This window comes from Diabrotica undecimpunctata, chromosome 1, assembly GCF_040954645.1.
Source record: "Diabrotica undecimpunctata isolate CICGRU chromosome 1, icDiaUnde3, whole genome shotgun sequence".
Taxonomy (NCBI): Eukaryota; Metazoa; Arthropoda; class Insecta; order Coleoptera; family Chrysomelidae; genus Diabrotica; species Diabrotica undecimpunctata.
In genome coordinates this window covers 42,244,665-42,263,115 of record NC_092803.1, presented here as the reverse complement: position 1 = coordinate 42,263,115, position 18,451 = coordinate 42,244,665, and the positions used below count along the sequence as shown (strand labels likewise).

At 34.0% G+C, this 18,451-nt stretch overlaps 1 protein-coding gene across 1 annotated transcript in view; it reads left to right on the top strand.

Moving 5' to 3' along the window:
- LOC140448666 (uncharacterized) overlaps positions 1 to 18,451 on the top strand; it is a 39,529-nt gene that overhangs the window by 13,792 nt on the left and 7,286 nt on the right. Inside the window, exons 4-7 of the mRNA XM_072541777.1 lie at positions 9,715 to 9,895; positions 9,952 to 10,243; positions 10,304 to 10,499; positions 13,751 to 13,899. Coding sequence (XP_072397878.1) covers positions 9,715 to 9,895; positions 9,952 to 10,243; positions 10,304 to 10,499; positions 13,751 to 13,899 — 818 coding nt within the window. The remainder of the gene's footprint in view (positions 1 to 9,714; positions 9,896 to 9,951; positions 10,244 to 10,303; positions 10,500 to 13,750; positions 13,900 to 18,451) is intronic.

Genomic DNA, 18,451 nt, shown 5'->3' with positions numbered 1-18,451 from the left:
CACCTCTTCTCGGGGGTGAAAATTTTATTCTCAAAATAATTACGAAAATCGATAGAGGATTAAATTCTAAGCAACTTTTGGTGTATAGATTTTTTCAGAAAGTCAATACTATTTGAGCTGAAAAAAGTCACGTGTCTTAAAGTTTTTAGTAGGCAGTAGGGTTGTTCACTTTTCAGGGCAGTATAATTAACCTAATATACACCAGAATCAAAATTGATTATTTTCCTTCTACATTACATTTTACTTTAGTGTTCTTCAGTAGATCCATGAGCTTAACTGGTTTAAAATACATTAATTTTAAAAAAAGGTATATTAAATTGTATCGTCTGTTTTGAAAATTTCTAAAAAATAGTCCTTTTTTTAAGATAACTTAAAAACTATAATATATACGTAAAAAATGATGGAGTATAAAAATGTATCTAGTTCTTTTTCGATAAATATTCTGGTTTTTTTTTAATCTTCTGTACCGTAAAAAACAATGGAGATATCACCGATTAAAATGTATGTCTTGGTCTTGGTATGAATGCCCCTGTATCTAGTGCTTCAAAACTATTTTTTTTTTAATTGAAGGGTAGCTTGGCTTTCTAATGAACATACAGTCCATCTAATTTACTTACCGTTGCACGTCATTATCATTGACAGAGATCGAAGTTGACATAGTTGCCAAAATATAAAAAAATTCTGAATCCATTTTAAATCAAATAGGTCACATAATTATTGCAAAAGTGGATTATACAACAAGTAAATAAATAGAAACAAAACAAGAGTTAAGAAATAATCTTATTAGAAACAATTTGAGCCGCTTGTATGCGTCGTATAAAGATGTAAAATAGAATACTTAAACAAAAACACCACTTTTTTCATTACTTACTAACATTAGTCAACCCCGCAACTGTCAAATAAGTGTTACCAATGTATGCCAAAATATCACCTTCGTTCGATTACAGTTACAGTGTGTTTCGAACTAATGTTCTTCATAAAAACGCTTTATAATGCATTTATACAAATTAAATGAAACATATCATTGTGTATTTCTTTAAGTTAACATTAATAGAAATCTTTAAATATTATTTCTACGCGTATATAATAAAATATGTCTAGTGGCTGTAATGCCAGTGTACTTGGCAAAGTGATTCTAAAAAAGAACACACCTACCACCTAAATATTTCGTGTTGGTATCATGTGACCTCACGGCCTATGACGAAGATGACGTGCAACGGTAAGTATATTAGATGAAGTATAGTTTTGTAGACCTTAAGCTGGAAGCTGGAAAGTTAACTGACTTATTGAAGAAAAACCAATAATATTTTTGGTAGACAATTTTGAAGGGTGAAAAATATACGTATTTTGGAGTCCTGGCATATATAAAGTACGACTAATAGTTTTGTAAATGAATATGTCCCAAAAAACGATATTTTTATTTCTAAAATTCATACGAGCCGTTCACTGTGATTCGGAGGACACATTAAGCCGTCGGTCCCTCTGGGCTAGTGTACATCAACACTAGCTACTTGAACAGGGTTAAAGATGCAATTGGTGCCGGAACTTATTCGAACGGATCTCCCCATACGATATTATTATTTAAGATGAATAGTCCAATAAGATTTTAATGCATAAAACGCTTACATACCTGTTTTCCTATTTTTTCCACTTAGGGGTAGTTTTAACTCCTTAAAAACAAAAGCACACTTCTCTCGTATATAAATTTTACAAAGAAGGGTAAGACAAGCTTATATTCAAATTTTCAGCTAAATCCATGCAGTCTGACAGAATTGGGAGGTAAGGTCCTATTTTACGCCCGAGTTACTGGACTATAACGTAAAGAAACCATCTCAAATATGGTCTTAAAGATTGACAACGACTTCAGTAGTACAGGGTGATCCTAGAACATTTCCAAAAAATTTCTAAACCTAAAAAGGTTACTTTGTAATACTACGGAGATCATTGTAAAATAAAAGTCCCATAACTGCCTTAAAAAACCGAATAAAGCTAGAATGTGTTACGAAACCTAAACAGTGAGCTCAAGTGCGAAATGTGCGTTATAACTGACCTCGCTCAACATGTTAAAAAAATATTAAGTTGGTATTTTCATGATTAACTTTTAACTATAAAAAATGTTTTTAAACATAATGTAAATAAACTGATATTATTCATAGAAAATAATAAAATAACACAGACTATATTCGCAGAATATTTTCATACACTATAGAATAAAGTGACTGCGCTATAGGATAATTGATTTTGAAATCTATTAACCTTTGTACTCGAATCAAGTTTGAGCACGCAAAAGTAGATTTAATAGAGTTATGAATGTTTTTTATGGAAAACACGAACCAAGTTTACTGGTACGATAGTAATAAAAACCAAACAAAATTGAACGTCAGAATATTCTAAGAAATTGTAAGATGAGTACAAAAAGATATTATATTATTCTATAGTATTTTTATAAATGCAGAATTGTTGGTAATTAACACGGGAAAAAATCCTTAACACAAATTGCGTGCCACGTCAGCCACATAAGACTGACAGAAATGTTTTTATGAGGTCATGTTAATCATGCAAACGTGATAGCGTTTTAACGATAACGTTTTCTTCCAGATTCCTCATATTATTAAAAGAGTAAAAAGCATAAAAGAGTAGTCTGTAGTATGGTAGCGTAAAAGTGAAGATGAAAAATAGTGGAAGAAGTAATAATAGTCCAGTAAATCGGGCGACAAAATATGACCTGACCTCCCAATTCTGTCGGATTGCATGGATTTAGTTGAAAGCTTGGATTTTAGCTTGTCTTACCCTTTTTTACAAAAGTTATACATATACGTGATTTTTGTTTTTAAGGGGTTAAAACTTACCCTAAGGGAAAACATAAGAAAGCACGTATTTAGGCGTTTTATTCATTAAAATCTGATTGAATTAAGTAAAATAAACATATTCAATGATAATTTGTACTTTGATACAATTTTTTAACCCTTAGAAACCACCAATTATGACGTGAATAACGTTAAAAAATATTTTTTTATGGTGTTAAATGCTTAACTTATGAATTAAAATCAATAACAATCCCCTATTTCCAATCCCATAAAGCATCTCTTTATGCAAAAAATACTTAAAAAGCCTATTTATAGTTTAAAATATTTTCCATTTCTCATTTAGATAACTAAAAATTCATTCCTGGCTTATGAAACGATATTTATTTAGTTTAAACTCCTAAAAATCACCCCTAAAGACTACTACAATGTTAAAAATAGTTTTGTACACAATAAAATTCTAATCTTATGTATTTAAATCAATAAAAATTTGTTCCTTGCGTATGAAACATTATTTCTTTGGTTTCAAATTTTTTACCACTTTAACACGTTCGCGGACAAAGCGGCATATGCCGCTCTACTTTCTGGGACAAAGCGCGATATCCCGTCTAATGTTGAGAACGGCCAAAACGCAAAGCGGCTTGCCACGCACATTTTTGTACATGAAATACTATTCAAGCACCTTAGGTGTCCCAGCAAATAACATAAAATATTGTGAACCGTGTCGGTCAGTTTAGCTTTGAAATATTAGACGTGTGTTAGGCGGCGAGCACGTGGTACTACTCGTATATCACTTCATTTTTGTTGTTTTTTGTTGGTGTTTTGTTTATTTTGACTAGATTTGTTGGAGAATAATAAAAGTAAGTAATTGTTTTATTACGATTGTGTTATTTAGTAATTTGTATGCTGATTATCAGTAGTAGAGACAGTAATAAAATGTTGAGGTTATATTTTCGGTAAATATACTATTTTTTGTTTTTACAGAAAATGGATTCTAGAGAAGAAGCAAGGCTTCTTGGACTTATGGATGAAGTGAGCACAGATGAATTTGAAAGTTCTGAATCAGAACCTTATAGCTCTGATGATGATTTACAAGATCCATCATATCAACCCAGTAGTGGTGAAGATTCGTTGGCAAACGAGAATCTGTTTTCAAACGAAAATCACGAAGACAGAGTTGAGCCAGAAAATGACGAAACAGGTAATTATATACAAAATTTGCTAGAGGTGGGCGATATTGGAACTGATAACGAGTGGGATGATATTCCAGATTTTTTGTTTGACGATTCCCAAAGTGGCCTTCATCTTAATTTTGACACAGATACTCCTAAAGCTACAGACTATTTTTTTAAATTTTGGGATCAAGAAACTATGCAGCTAATTCTTGATTCAATGAACAAATACATTGAAATATTGACTAATGTAAATAGGCCCAAGCAAAAATACAGCAGACAAGCATCCATTAGGCCATTTACTATGGAGGAACTTCAATCATTTTTAGCTATATGCATATTACAGGGTCAAATAAAATACCCCTCTGTAAGGAAGTTGTTTTAAATGAATCCACTTTATTATGCATCAGTTTTTCATTACACCCTATCTGGTAGAAGATTTGAAGAAATGCTGCGGTGTTTTAGCTGTGCTTGTAAAGAGGAAACAACAGGAACTGATCCACTGAAAAAAGTCAATCCTCTGCTCGATAAACTATTACTCAATTTTCAAAAAGCTATTACCCTGCAGAAGAAATGTCACTAGATGAATCATTGCTTCTCTTTCGTGGTCATCTGAGTTTTCAGGTGTATATCAAAGGAAAAAAAGCAAAATATGGCATTAAGTTCTACGAGCTATGTACAGCAGACGGATACCTATCAAATAAAAAAATTTATAAAGGAAAATCCGAAGATGTAGAAGGATTATCTAAAATTGAGTCGTTAGTACTGCAACTTATGGAACCTTATTTGGATAAAGGCCATCATTTATTCCTTGGTAATTTCTACAACAGCATTTTGCTGTCAAAATCCCTTTTGGAAAGAAAAAGTCATTCTACAGGAACTCTTAGACAAAACAGAAAAGGAAATCCAAAAGCTCTTGTAAACACCAATCTAAAGAAAGAAGAACACAAATGGCGAAGACACGGTAGCATCTATATTTTAAAATGGAAGGATAAACGGGAAGTACTCTGCATAACAACCAAATATCACCCAAAACTTATAAATGTACAGAACAGGTTTGGAAAGACAGTAATAAAACCTGAAGAAGTTGCCAGGTACAATGAGTACATGTCAGGAATAGATAGGAGCGATCAAATGGTGAGTTATTATTCTTCTCCACGGAAAACTATCAGGTGGTACAAAAAAGTGATGTTTCACTTACTGGATGTAGCTATATGGAATTCCTACAATGCAATGAAGAAGCTCAAAAATGTAAAACTGACCCTTTTGGAATACAGAGAAAATTTGGTAAGAGCTTTGCATGGTTGAAAACGACCTCGAATGGAAGCGAATATAGTTGTCAACCCTAACAATGAACAACACTTTCCAGATATAATTCCACACCCTACAGACCCCCGCAAAACTCACCATGTGAGGTGCAAGTGGTGTTTACGAAACAAAAAACGCAAGGAAACCAGATACTTGTGTAAAACGTGTGCCGATAAACCAGCACTTTGCATTGTACCGTGTTTTGAACTGTACCACAAAAATTAAATTTTTTAATATAAGCGTATCTCTGTATTATATTTTCGTTATAAGGATATTTCTTTATTATTTTTTACAAAAATAAAGATTTAGTTGCATTTACTAATCGAGAGCGGCATGTACCGCTTTGTCCAGTTGCACAACTTTTGTGACATATATGGACATAGCGGCATTTACCGCACCTTGTTTTTTTTACAAAAAACAACCTAAACATTCTAAAATACAGTATACTCCCTCTATAACGAACACGGTTATTACGAGGTTTCGCTTATAACGAGATACAGTAGATGTCCCGTGAAATTTCTATTGAACTATAACCGTCTATAGCGAGGCAAATTTGGTTATAACGAGAGAAAATAAGATCCAAAAACGTGTTTTTTACGTTTTTTGTCCGGTCGTGGATATAAATAAATACCTTTTCAAACAGCCCCTCAATAAACTTAACTACAGCCCGCAATAAACTTCTTTACAATGAATAAATACAACTGTTTCACATCTTTAGAAAATATGATAGAATGATATTGGACCATTTAAAGCAGTTAAAAATGACAGAGTTCTTAAAATTGCAGAAGCAATAGTTTATGTTATCCTTGAAAATACGCTTTATACATTATGTAGTTGGAAAAAAGTATAAGTACAGATTTTTTGTTTTAACGTATATCATTGATAATAAAAGTAAACAACTCTTTTATGTTTTAATATATTTCATTGACAATAAAAGTAAATAACTTTTTTTCAAAAACGGCATTCAAATAATATTTATTAGCATCTTATATTGCTCCGAATGGCTTCACTATAGGAAGTTAATGGTTTAAAAAACTACAGATTATGCACAGTATTATTATTGTCTGATATAACGAGATCGGCTTATAACGAGGTAATTAGTCTGTCATTTCAGTTCTCGTTATAGAGGGAGTCTACTGTATTATGAAACTACTTTTTTATGACAGAAAAATAACAAATTTTAAGATTTTTACAAGTGTGTTTTTTGCGACCCCTTATAAATACTAGGTGTCCGCGAACGTGTGAAACTACCCCCTATGCTAATAACAGTACGAAAGCATTTAGTATTATTTGTTGGTGCCGAGATATTCATCTACAAAACTATTACGGATACTTTAGTTGGAGAGAATGGAGAGAATGTGAGAACTTCAAATATTTTTTACGCTCCAAAATTATCTCCCAAAAATATCATTGGTAGTTCTTCCTATATATATATATATATATATATATATATATATATATATATATATATATATATATATATATATATATGCATACATAGCCATTCGAATGGTAATTTTAAGGACTACAAGACTATTGGAAAGGCAAACTACCCTTCAATTTTACATGAAAAATATAGGAGGTGTTCACACCAAGACATATATTTTAATCAGTGATATCTCTATTGATTTCTACGGTACACAAGTTTATAAAAAACAAGAATATTTATTGAAAAAATAACTATATTTTTATACTATACCATTTTTTACAAATAGTTTTTAAATTATTTTGAAAAAAGAAAAATTTTTTTAGAAATATTCAAAATACACGATAAAATTTAATATAACTTTTTTTCAAAAATAATACAGTTTAAACTAGTCAAACTCCTGGACCTAATGAATAACACTAAAATAAAGTGAATTGTAAAATAAAAACGATTAATTTTGATTCTGGTGGATGTTGGGTTAATTATACTGCCCTTTTTTTGTTAAATTATTTAAAGAGTCCGTCTTAGTCAGAGTCCGTCCTGCATCAGAGAGTTGACCCCTAAAAATCATACGAACAAGCTGAATTTTGACAAGAATATTAATTTCGGGACTCCAAAAAAGATGCAAAAAAGTTTACCACTTTTACCCCCGGGCTTTCACTTAAAAGCCACCTCGTAAGGGAGTAAAAACGAAAAAAAATCGATTTACCGAGAATCTGTACGGCGTAGAAAAAAATGTTTCAAATAAAAAATATAGCTTAGATAATTTTAAACAAAAATGTTAATTAGCACTTTTTGTGTAGAATGAGCCGTTCTCTCAGAAACAACGCTTGAACAACCGTCGATTTTTAATGTCAGTCAGGTGCGCGAAATCAATGTTCAATAAAATTTGTATCAACTCGACGGTAAAAATTTGATATCTTTTGATCCAAGTGTCGTATCGACAAAAATCAAGATGCTTTTAAAGGTAAATAGAGCAGCTTTCGTATGCATTTTGCCGTTAATAAACTCAGTTTTTATAAAGGTGTTAAATAAATAAACGTGGCGCGATTTTTGCCATTTTTTGCGATTCTTGTGATATCAATAAAATGAATCACTTTCATTGACCAATCGTAGTAAAATTTCCATTTTTAGAGATCAATCTTTAAAACATATAACATGAAATGTTAATTTTGAGTTGTGGCAACAAAGATGAGGCATTTGAAATATGCCTAAAAACACAGAATTTAATGCTTTACATTTCAAACCATCGCACGTCACGGGAAATGCCTCCAAGAAGACGGTTTTAGGTGTAGTTTATAGCAAAAGTTTGGTTCTTTTGAAAAACGGACCAGTTTAATTAAAAAAAAGTTTTAAACGTTTTAGATTGTTTGTTATGTGAAATTTTATATCCAACGTTTTTGAAGCATATTTTAAATGCTTCACATTTGTTGCCAAAACTCAAATCTAAAATTTCATGTTATAGGTTTTGAAGGTTAGACTCTAGTAATCGAAACTTTACAGTGGCCAGTCATAAAAGAGATATATTGTATTGATCTCATGAGAATTATAAAAAATGGCAAAAATCGCGCCACGTTTATTTATTTAACACCTTTATAAAAACTAAGTTTATTCGCGATAAAATACAAAAACTGTATACGAAAGCTGCACTCATTACCTTTAAAACGCATACTGAATTTTTGTCGATAGGACACTTTAGTCAAAAGATATCGAATTTTTACCGTCGAGCTTATACAAATTTTATTGAACATTGATTTCGCGCACGTGACTGACATTAAAAATCGACGGTCGCTTCAAACGTTGTTTCTGAGAGAACGGTTCATTCTACACAAAAAGTGCTAATGAATATTTTTGTTCAAAATTATCTCAGCTACATTTTTTATTTCAAACGTTTTTTCTACGGCGTACAGACCTACGGTTTCTACGCTCAAGAGATTACATCCAGAATAGAAATGGCACGGTCTACATGTATCAAGTTCAAATCCTTGCTGTGCTGCAGTGATCTCAGTTTGGGAACCAAGATGCGGATAGTGAGGTGCTACATTCTTCCATTGTTACTATATGGAGTTGAAGCCTGGACATTGACGCAAGCCACAGAAAAGCGGATTGAAGCATTCGAGATGTGAATATACTGGAGGATACTAAAAATATCGGATGTGGACCATGTCACCAATGTTGAGGTCCTACAGCGGATGACAAAAGAAAAAAAATGCTTAATTTAGTGAAACAACGTAAGCTTGAGTACCTCGGCCACGTGAAGCGGAACGAAGAAAAATATCGAATTCTTCAACTCATTATGCATGGTAAAGTATTTGGCAGGACAGGACCGAGACGCCGTCGTATCTCGTGGTTGAAAAACCTCCGATAATGGTTCGGGATGACCTGCGCGGAGCTGTTTCGCAGAGAAGTCAACAAAACCATGATAGCCTTGATGATTGCCAACATCCGCACCGGATAGGGCACTGAAGAAGAAGTACAGATTCTTGGTAAATCGATTTTTTTGCGTTTTTACCCCCTACGAGGGGAGTGTTAGGGGGAAGCAAGGAAGTAAAAGTGGTAAACTTTTTTGGGGTCCCAAACTTAATATTCTTGGCAAAGTTCAGCATGATTTTTAGAGGTTGAGTGGCATTTTCATCTCTGACGACCGGAGTATCTCTAGCGAGCTGTAATTTACTCAGTTCACACTCAAATGACTGTTTGTAGTGCAAATTTTAAAGGTCTTTTTATGAACTATAAAATCCTTTACTATATACAAATTTAACCAAGGTTTTTATACCGTAGCTTAAGCTGATTAACCAGAAAGGATCACGTTTGTTTGCATTGTTTTTTTTTTGATAGGAAAAAGACCGATTTAAACCAACTTAGTTGAAATATTTTCTTTGATATTTTATTTTTACCAATTTGAAGATCTCTTTAAGTACCTCATCTGATTTAGAACGATGTTTAATAGCGTAATTATGGAAAATGTATTGTATTGCTTACTAATTTATGCACAATATTTCAGATTATACGGATCATTACTTAGGAGAGGTTTCCACAGTTTGTCGTTGATGGGAGCTTCCGACGAAGATGCCATGGACTTAGTCAACACTTTTCCTCTAGCTTCAAAACATATACATACGCTTAGTTTAAGATGTTCGAGCATTACTGATAGAGGACTAGAAACGCTTCTCGATCATCTTCAGGTAAAACAACATTCTGCACACTATCAAAAGCTCTTTACTAATTCATGATTTTTTAGGCTCTTTATGAACTAGAACTAGCCGGTTGTAACGAGATAACGGAGGCGGGGTTGTGGGCGTGTCTTAACCCTCGGATAGTCTCGCTTACCCTTACCGACTGCATAAATGTAGCCGACGAAGCTGTAGGGGCGGTCGCTCAGCTACTTCCCGCTCTCTACGAGTTCTCCCTGCAAGCCTATCACGTTACTGATGCCGCTTTAGGATATTTTTCGCCGAAGCAAAGCAATTCGCTCAATGTGCTAAGGCTGCATTCCTGTTGGGAAATCACCAATCATGGTGTTGTAAATATAGGTAAAACCTTCCAATTTTCTGATACTTGATTTTCTTCAACACAAACGTTTTCTGTTTTAGTACATTCACTACCGAATTTAACAATTTTGAGCTTATCTGGCTGTAGTAAAATCACCGATGACGGAGTCGAACTGATAGCCGAGAATTTACAAAAATTGAGGTCGCTCGATCTGTCTTGGTGTCCTAGGATCACTGATGCTGCCTTGGAATACATAGCGTGCGATCTTAACCAGTTAGAAGAACTTACTCTAGATAGGTACATGACTTTTTTATATTCCCAGCTTTTAAGTATGTTTAATTTTTTTTAATTATATCCTAAATAAATATTTTGATGGGAGGCAAATAGGTACATAAAATGTATAACACTTCATGTACGTATTTATAAAAATACGAGCCCAATATTTTCATGGAGGATTTTAATGCAAATATTGGCGAAGAAGAACACAATGATGTCTGGAAACACGAAACGAAGGAGTAGATATGCTGACGTCTTTTTGTTTACAGCATATTAGCAGAATGGAAGAAATAAGAATGGTGAGAATAAGGCGTGTCTCTTCTTATTAAACATTACTGCTTGGGTCTTTCCCGGAATTTCTGCAATTTTCCACCGTATATGCGCCATTCTTCTAAGGCGTGTAGTAATGTCTGATGATTTCTAGTTGCAATGTATTGGTTTCTGTGGTTGGACACTATTGTCGTGTCGTCAGCATAAAGGCTGATCATGGTGCCTGGTGTTCTGGGGGCATCAGCTGTGTATATATCAGCAGCGGAGACAGAACAGCTCCCTGTGGTACTCCTTCCTCCATATTCGGATAGGACTTATTATATGCGCATCCTGAATTTTTGGTTGGCGAGGTATGAGGAGAGCAGCTCTTTTTTTTCATTTTTTTTTTCATAGTTTTTCATTTTGTAGATAATTTGGACTAACTAAAACTAGATTTGGATCTAGTATTGGACTTGTAATTAGTCTTCTAGTGATACGTATATTGTTTCTGTTTTCTCTTTCAGAAATTGTGCTGACTGCTGACAGTTAGCTTATTGCCCTGTAGTTCTGTGGAAAATGCTGTTTTTCTGATTTATAGATTGTGATCGTACGGGCTTCTTTCCATCGATTAGGGAATCTTGTGAATCTCCTTAGTGCGTTTATTATGTTGGTAAGATAAACAACTGCTTTGGCTGGGAGGTATTTTAGGATATTTTGGGATATCTCCGACTAGTTATTTAAAGTTGGCCACTTTGTCTCCTTCCACAGTTCTCCTTTTTGTAAGTTAATGGGTGGACTTCTTTCCATGTGCCAATCTCCAGTCAGATGGACTTATGGTCTTGTCCTATGCGAACCCTGAATTTTCGGTTGGTGGAATCAGTTCTCTATGTCAGACTCTGTTTTTTCGCTTGAGCGTCTGGTTACAAATCCGAATTGGGCTTGTAGTAATACGTGTAGTCTCCCTGTTTCCTATTCGAGCCTTGGGAGCATCACTCTTTCAGCAATTTTGTTAGTTGCAGACAGTAAGCTTATTGCCTTGTAGTTATGTGGAAAAATGCTGTTTTTTTTTCCTAGTTTATGAATTGGGATCATCATTGTGATGGGCTTCTTTCCATCGATTAGAAATCTTTTGAATCTCATCAGTGCATTTATTATATTGGCCAAATAAATTACTGCTTTCGCTAGGAGGTATTTTAGAGCTCTGTTAGTTATTTCGTCTGGTCCATGTTCTTTTTTTGATGAGTTTTCCAGATCAGATCGCTCACTTCTTTTGAAGATGTGTGTTTCAGTGGTAGATCTTCTGATTCTGTTAGTCTTCTGATGTAGACTTCTTCTACTTCCTGTTCAAAGTCAGAGTCTTCTTCTTAGTGGTAGTTCATAGAACAGTGTCTTTCTAGGGAGGTTATTATGTCTTCCGCCTTGTCTTTGATGGTGTATACTATGCCGCTTTCTCCATGTAGAGGTGGCATTGGTTTCCACTCGTTTCTTAGGATTTTCTGTAATTTTCACACAAGGTCCATGTTTTTGCTATTTTCTTCTTGTTGGAGAAGTGTTCTCTGTCTTCCCTAAGTTGGTACTTTAAGGCATCCCCTGTAAACCCTGGCAGTTGTACCTCCTGGGTTGAACCTCCAGTTCTTCTCAAGTCCTCTATTGTAACTTTCATGTGGCAGAGGTATTGTATCTTAAGTAGCTTCTGCCTATTTTCTTTATTCCCCTCTGTGATGAATATTGGTAGAGGTTTTTGGTCCTGTTTTCTTGATATCATATTCGTGATTTTTATGGTCCCTATGTCTTGTCCTAAGAGTTCTTCCTTTATCACTGCCGATGTAAAATTGTCCGGGAGACCTCTTATAAGAACTTTTAAGGTTCTCTCTTCCTCTAGCTGGAAAACAATATTGTTTTCTTTTAGTTGTAGTCTTCTAAGATTTGGGTAATTTTTCTGTAATCCTCTGGATTTTTGGTTTGGATTAGAGCTTCTCTTCCATATCTTGAGATCATGTTCTCAGTAATTAGCCTCTTGTCCGTAGCGATGTCTGGAATTTTTTTGGTCTCGTTAACAATTTGTCATTTTATTACAGGTGGCTTGTATGTCTTCTTCACTACTGGAGGTACTTTCTCGAATTCTATCTTTATAATAGATTTTTTGTATGAGTTGTCATCTTTCTGTTTCAGTGGTGGAAATTCTTATCTTTTCTTCTTTTGGGTTTTCTTTTTATCTGCGTTCTTGCCGTTTTTTTTTTTCTTGATTGCTGTTTGTTTTCTTATTCTCCACCTTTCTACTTTTTATGGGAGCTGGTACTGCCTTTTCTTTTTCTGTTGTTTTTGTCTTGTTTGTGAAGGTTTTCTCCCTCATCTGGTTATTAAATGCTGCTCTAGCTCAGCGTTTATGTCTTTTAGGCTTTTAATTTATTGCCAAAGCTTTTTGATTTCTTTAGCAGCTCTTTAGTAGAGATCTCTTCGTGGTCGTTGCCCTTGGTTGCCATCTAAAGGCTTTGAGCCCTTTTTGCTAGGTTTGCGTCCTGTCGAAGTCGATCTAGTTTTCTTCATCGCTCTTCTCGTTTGTTGACTCGAAGCGGTCAGGACTCACCTTGATTGTCCTAGGATGCGGCTTCTTTGTTGTTGACTGTCAGCTGTTTCAAAAAAAAATCTTTCAAGTCGAAAAATCGAGGAGTCTTTCAGAGTCGAAAAATCCCCCAAAAGTCCCTAAAATTTTTAAAGTCCAAAAATCTTCAAAAAAAATCAAAAAATCGAAAAAAAAAAAGGTCCACCAACTACTCAGCGTCGCTTAGCTTGACATCTCAGGAATAAGTTGGAATGACAAGACAATGTATTTAACTAAGGAGAACAACAGTAACATTACTTCCGGATAAGTCTTACCAATAACACACCAACATATTAGTGCCAATAACACAAATGACATGTTTTAATTGTAATATTATTTTTAGCAACTTATATAATTTTTAAATACTTGTCAAATAAATATAAGATTTAAAAATTATTACTTAATTGAGCTCACTTTTTAGGTGTGTACATATAACAGATATAGGTATTGGTTATATTTCTACAATGTTGTCGTTATCTTCCCTATATTTGCGTTGGTGTTCCCAAATAAGAGATTTTGGACTGCAACATTTGTGCGGAATGCGCAACCTACAAATACTGTCTTTAGCAGGTGAGTGTAGATTAAAGTTCTTTAGAATAATATAATGCTGCATTTGTTCTATTTAAATTAACTTTTTAAAACTTCGCTCTTAATACATCACTCAATTAGTTTCAGACCTAACTAGAATCTTTGTCGGTTGATGGATTCATACTAAACCTTTTCTAACAATTTGATGTATTTTGTATAACGATTTGAATTTCTCTATGAAACCGTTCAGATTTGTGGCCGACCGTAGCTCAGCAACAAGATACTGGCATTCTAAGCCATAGCGCACGAGTTCGGTTCTCGGTACCAACAATAATTTCGCTTTTAAAAATTATACAAGCCGTTTAGCGTGCTTCGGAAGGCACGTAAAGCGGTCAGTCCCACTGGGCTAGTGTGCATCGACACTAGTTACTTGAAACAGGGCACAGAAACCTGTCCGAAAGAATGTCCAGCAAAGATGCCATACGATTTTATTATTATTACGATGAGTTTCTTTAATAATCTCATTATTTGATACAAATCTGTTTACTTGAAGCATTCTTTTAAGGTCGTCTGCAAAGAGCCAGTAGTAGCTAAGAGAGACCTGGAGAACTAAGAGGATCCAAAATCAATTTAAATTGCATTTAAATTGCATCAATTTTAATTGCATTTAGTCAAGCAAAGCTTTTGTCATGGTAGCGATCTTTTGTAATACGTGAATTGTCTTGGCGACAAAGCATTTTTGGATACTTCATTTTGTTACAGATTTTTCGAAACTTCTTCACAAATTACCGATTTTATCGATTATCATATATAATCTGTAGCTCCGAAGTAGGCAACGCACAAAAGGCGCGTTACGCATTTATTTGCCAAGTACGGCTTTTAGTGGTTGATTGGCTAGATCAATACACTTCCTTAGTCGCTATTTCTTATGTAAGAACTTTGTCCAGTTTTTATTTATTAATTTATTCGATAATGTCTTCTATTCATTTCTGTTTTTAGCTTTATTTTTTACTTTTCCTCAGCTTAATCCTACTTATTTATATACTTTTTTTATATTCCTCAGTATTGCCTGGTCTGCTTTTTTTACCCATTGACTAGTGCTCGAGCTCTTGTTTTGTTATATTATTTGCATCTTTCCTAAACGTCTGACCAATCCACTTCCATTTCCTTCTTATTGTAGATTCATAAACGGGTTCTTGTCTTATTTTCTCCCATAATTCAGTGTTTGTAGTTTTCTGAGGCCAATATATTTTGAATATTCTTGTTAGACATTTGTTTATGAATTTTTGTACTTAACATATCTTACCTATCGTTTTTCTACGTTTCTGAATCGTATAGTAATACACTTTTTACAGGGCTATTAAAGATCTCCAAAAGAACTTCAAATTTTTGATAGTGAGTTAATGCCCGTTGAGCTTTATTTATTTGTTTTGGACGTTTGCTTTTATTCCACCATCTTTTTGTATAACCGCTCCTAGATATGTGCATTTTTTTACCTCTCTGACCTACTTCTTGTTGTGTATTAATAAAACAAGTACTTGACGAGAACACCCTTTAATCAATATTAAAGTGAAACCTTAAAACCATCTTACAACTAACCTTGCTAACCCACTGTCCTCCATGTCACAACAACTGTATGTGTCCTACTGCTAACCTAAGGAATATCTTAACTAGTATGTAACAAAATACATTTTCTCCTTTCATAAAAGGGTTTATCTTTGCATAAAAATCTATACTTATGTTTACAAATCCAACCGTTGAGGTGTTTGAACTATGCGACTGCTACGTCGTACAAGAACTTCTGGTTGGATTTGCATAGCAGGACTTTCATTTGCATTTTGGTTACCTATGTAACCTGGGCCAATCAATTTTCTCAGGTAATACACTTTTATTATTAGTAGCATCATTTGTTATATGTGAATATGATTTTTTATCTATAACATTTTCATTATTCTCAACATATTTTCTTAAACTATTACCATGTTTATATAACTTTCTATCCTCCACTTTAACTAAATATGTCACAGCACTTATGTGTTCCAAAATTTCCCCAACTTTCCACTTTTCACTACACAATGGGACTAAACCCCCCACTAACACTTTATCGCCAGCCAAAAACAAGGGTATGGTCCTCTTATCACAGAATCGTAAGCTTTTTTGAAATCTATAAAGAGGAGGTTTAGCTTTAACTGTAATACGTACTGCTCTGAATTATTTTTGTTGTAGTGTATTTCTTCAGACATTTTTACAAATCTTACTGATATTCTCCTATCTCTATCAGAAACAGATTTTGAGCATTAACCTTTAGTATCAGAGAGTACTTCAGTTCTTTCTTAATCTTTATTAATATTCCAAACTGTGGTTTTTGAATTAACAAATTTTTTAGATATGAAGGCTATAAGTTTTTACTTGTTCACAATTTTTTATTAGTAGAAATTTAGCAAACCATTTTGCAGGTCTTAAGCAACGGTAATATTAATATGTCAATAAAAATACAGACGGATAAACTGATACTCGTGGTCTTATTTCTAGCAATTTTCCATAGTCTAATATGTAAATTGTTCGTATTTTGTCGTATTTTTCTCGTCTGCTTTATTTTGTCTCAATATTTAGTTGTCACATTCTAATTTAGCTTAACCATGAATTACTGCCTATTAGTGTATGATACCCAGTTAAGTGACAATCATATTATTATTCATGTTGGTAACAAGATGGCATGACAGAGAGTGACAAGACAGGTTATTAGGTTAGACCGGTTAGACACAGTTGTTAGGTTAGGTTACTGGCATGTGAAGTTAATATACTTGTTACTTATACAATTACTCAATCTAGTATTTGTTTTATTTATTACACCTTCCATCAGGCTTATACATGGTGTCAGGTGTGATAATCTTTGCGTGGTGTAACCATTTCTTGTTTGGATAGGTACTCAACTGTAACCTTGTATTGTAACACGTGAGTATCATTTTTTGGTATCATCATGGAATCCACGTTTAAGCCACCTGAATCTCTAGTATTAGATGGGAATATATCTGAAAACTGGCGCAAATTTAGCCAAAAGTTTGATCTATTTATGATAGCTACGGACCTAACCTCCAAACCAGAAAGTAAAAAGCTGGCAGTTTTCTTAAGTCTGGTGGGTGACGAGGCATTAGAGCTGTACAATACATTCACATTTGACGAAAATGAAGACAGAACAGTAACTTGCGTAAAAAAGAAGTTTGAAGAGTATTGTTCACCAAAGAAAAATGTCATATTTGAAAGATTTAAGTTTAATAGTATTAGCCAGCAAGAAGGGCAACCATTTGACTCGTTTGTTACAGAACTACGGAAAGCCATTAAAACAACAGAGTATAGCCAACAAGACCAGATGATCAGAGATAGAATAGTAATGGGCATACACAACAAAGCAACACAAGAAAAACTCTCAGAGAATCAGAGTTAACATTAATGAAAGCAGTTGACATATGTCGAGCGATAGAAATAAGTAAAGACCAGTCTAAAATGTTACAAAATGAGTCATTAATAAATGCAGTTCAACGAAGAGAACCAAGATGTGATCGTGTGTGTACCAGATGTGGATATAATCATTTGAGAGACAATCGATGTCCTGCTTGGGGTAAAACATATGCTAAGTGTCAAGGCCATAACCATTTTGCAAAAGTTTGTAGAGAAGACCATGTTTGTTGCAAGAAGGTAGACCTGTGGCCTTTGCATCAAGGAGCCTTACAAAAACTGAGCAGCAGTATGCTCAAATAGAAAAAGAAACTCTAGCTATTTTATTTGCTGTAAAGAGGTTTCACTACTTTGTCTATGGAGCTTGTGTAAAAGTCCATAGTGATCACAAACCACTGGAATCAATTTTTAAAAAAGATTTACAGTCAATTTCACCAAGAATCCTAAGAATGAGATTAAAATTATTAGATTATGATTTAGTTGTGTCATACAAACCAGGAAAAAGCATGTACATATCTGACACACTATCAAGGGCATTTCTAAAAAACAACAAAAAATCTGTTGATACGGAGATAGAGTTTGCTGTTCATTCAATTGTCAATGATTTACCGCTATCTGAGGAACGAAAAAATCAGTTTCGACAACAGACAATAGCAGACCCCCAACTACAAGTTGTTTTTGATTTTATCATCAGTGGTTGGCCAGAGCAAAAATATAAAATTCCAGAAAATGTCAGACACTTTGAAAAACTTAAGGAGAACCTATTTATAACTAATGACCTTCTTTTTCTAGACAATAAATTAGTTGTTCCTTTTTCATTAAGAAAAGAAGTTCTAGGATTACTTCATGAGGGACATTTAGGCATAGAAAAAACAAAAGCACTAGCACGCCAAATTTATTATTGGCCTGGTATGGCGATGGATATTGAATCATATATAAGGGCATGTAAGAGTTGTGAAAAATTTGCTAGAAAAAACCCAAAACAAACTCTTTTATCATATCCACTACCTAAAAGACCATGGGAGAGGGTTGGGGCCGACATTTTCACATATGCTGGAAAAAGTAACGTGGTTTTATTTGACTCATATTCTAACTGGTTAGAGGTATTACCCATTAAAGATAAAAGTGCTGATTCAGT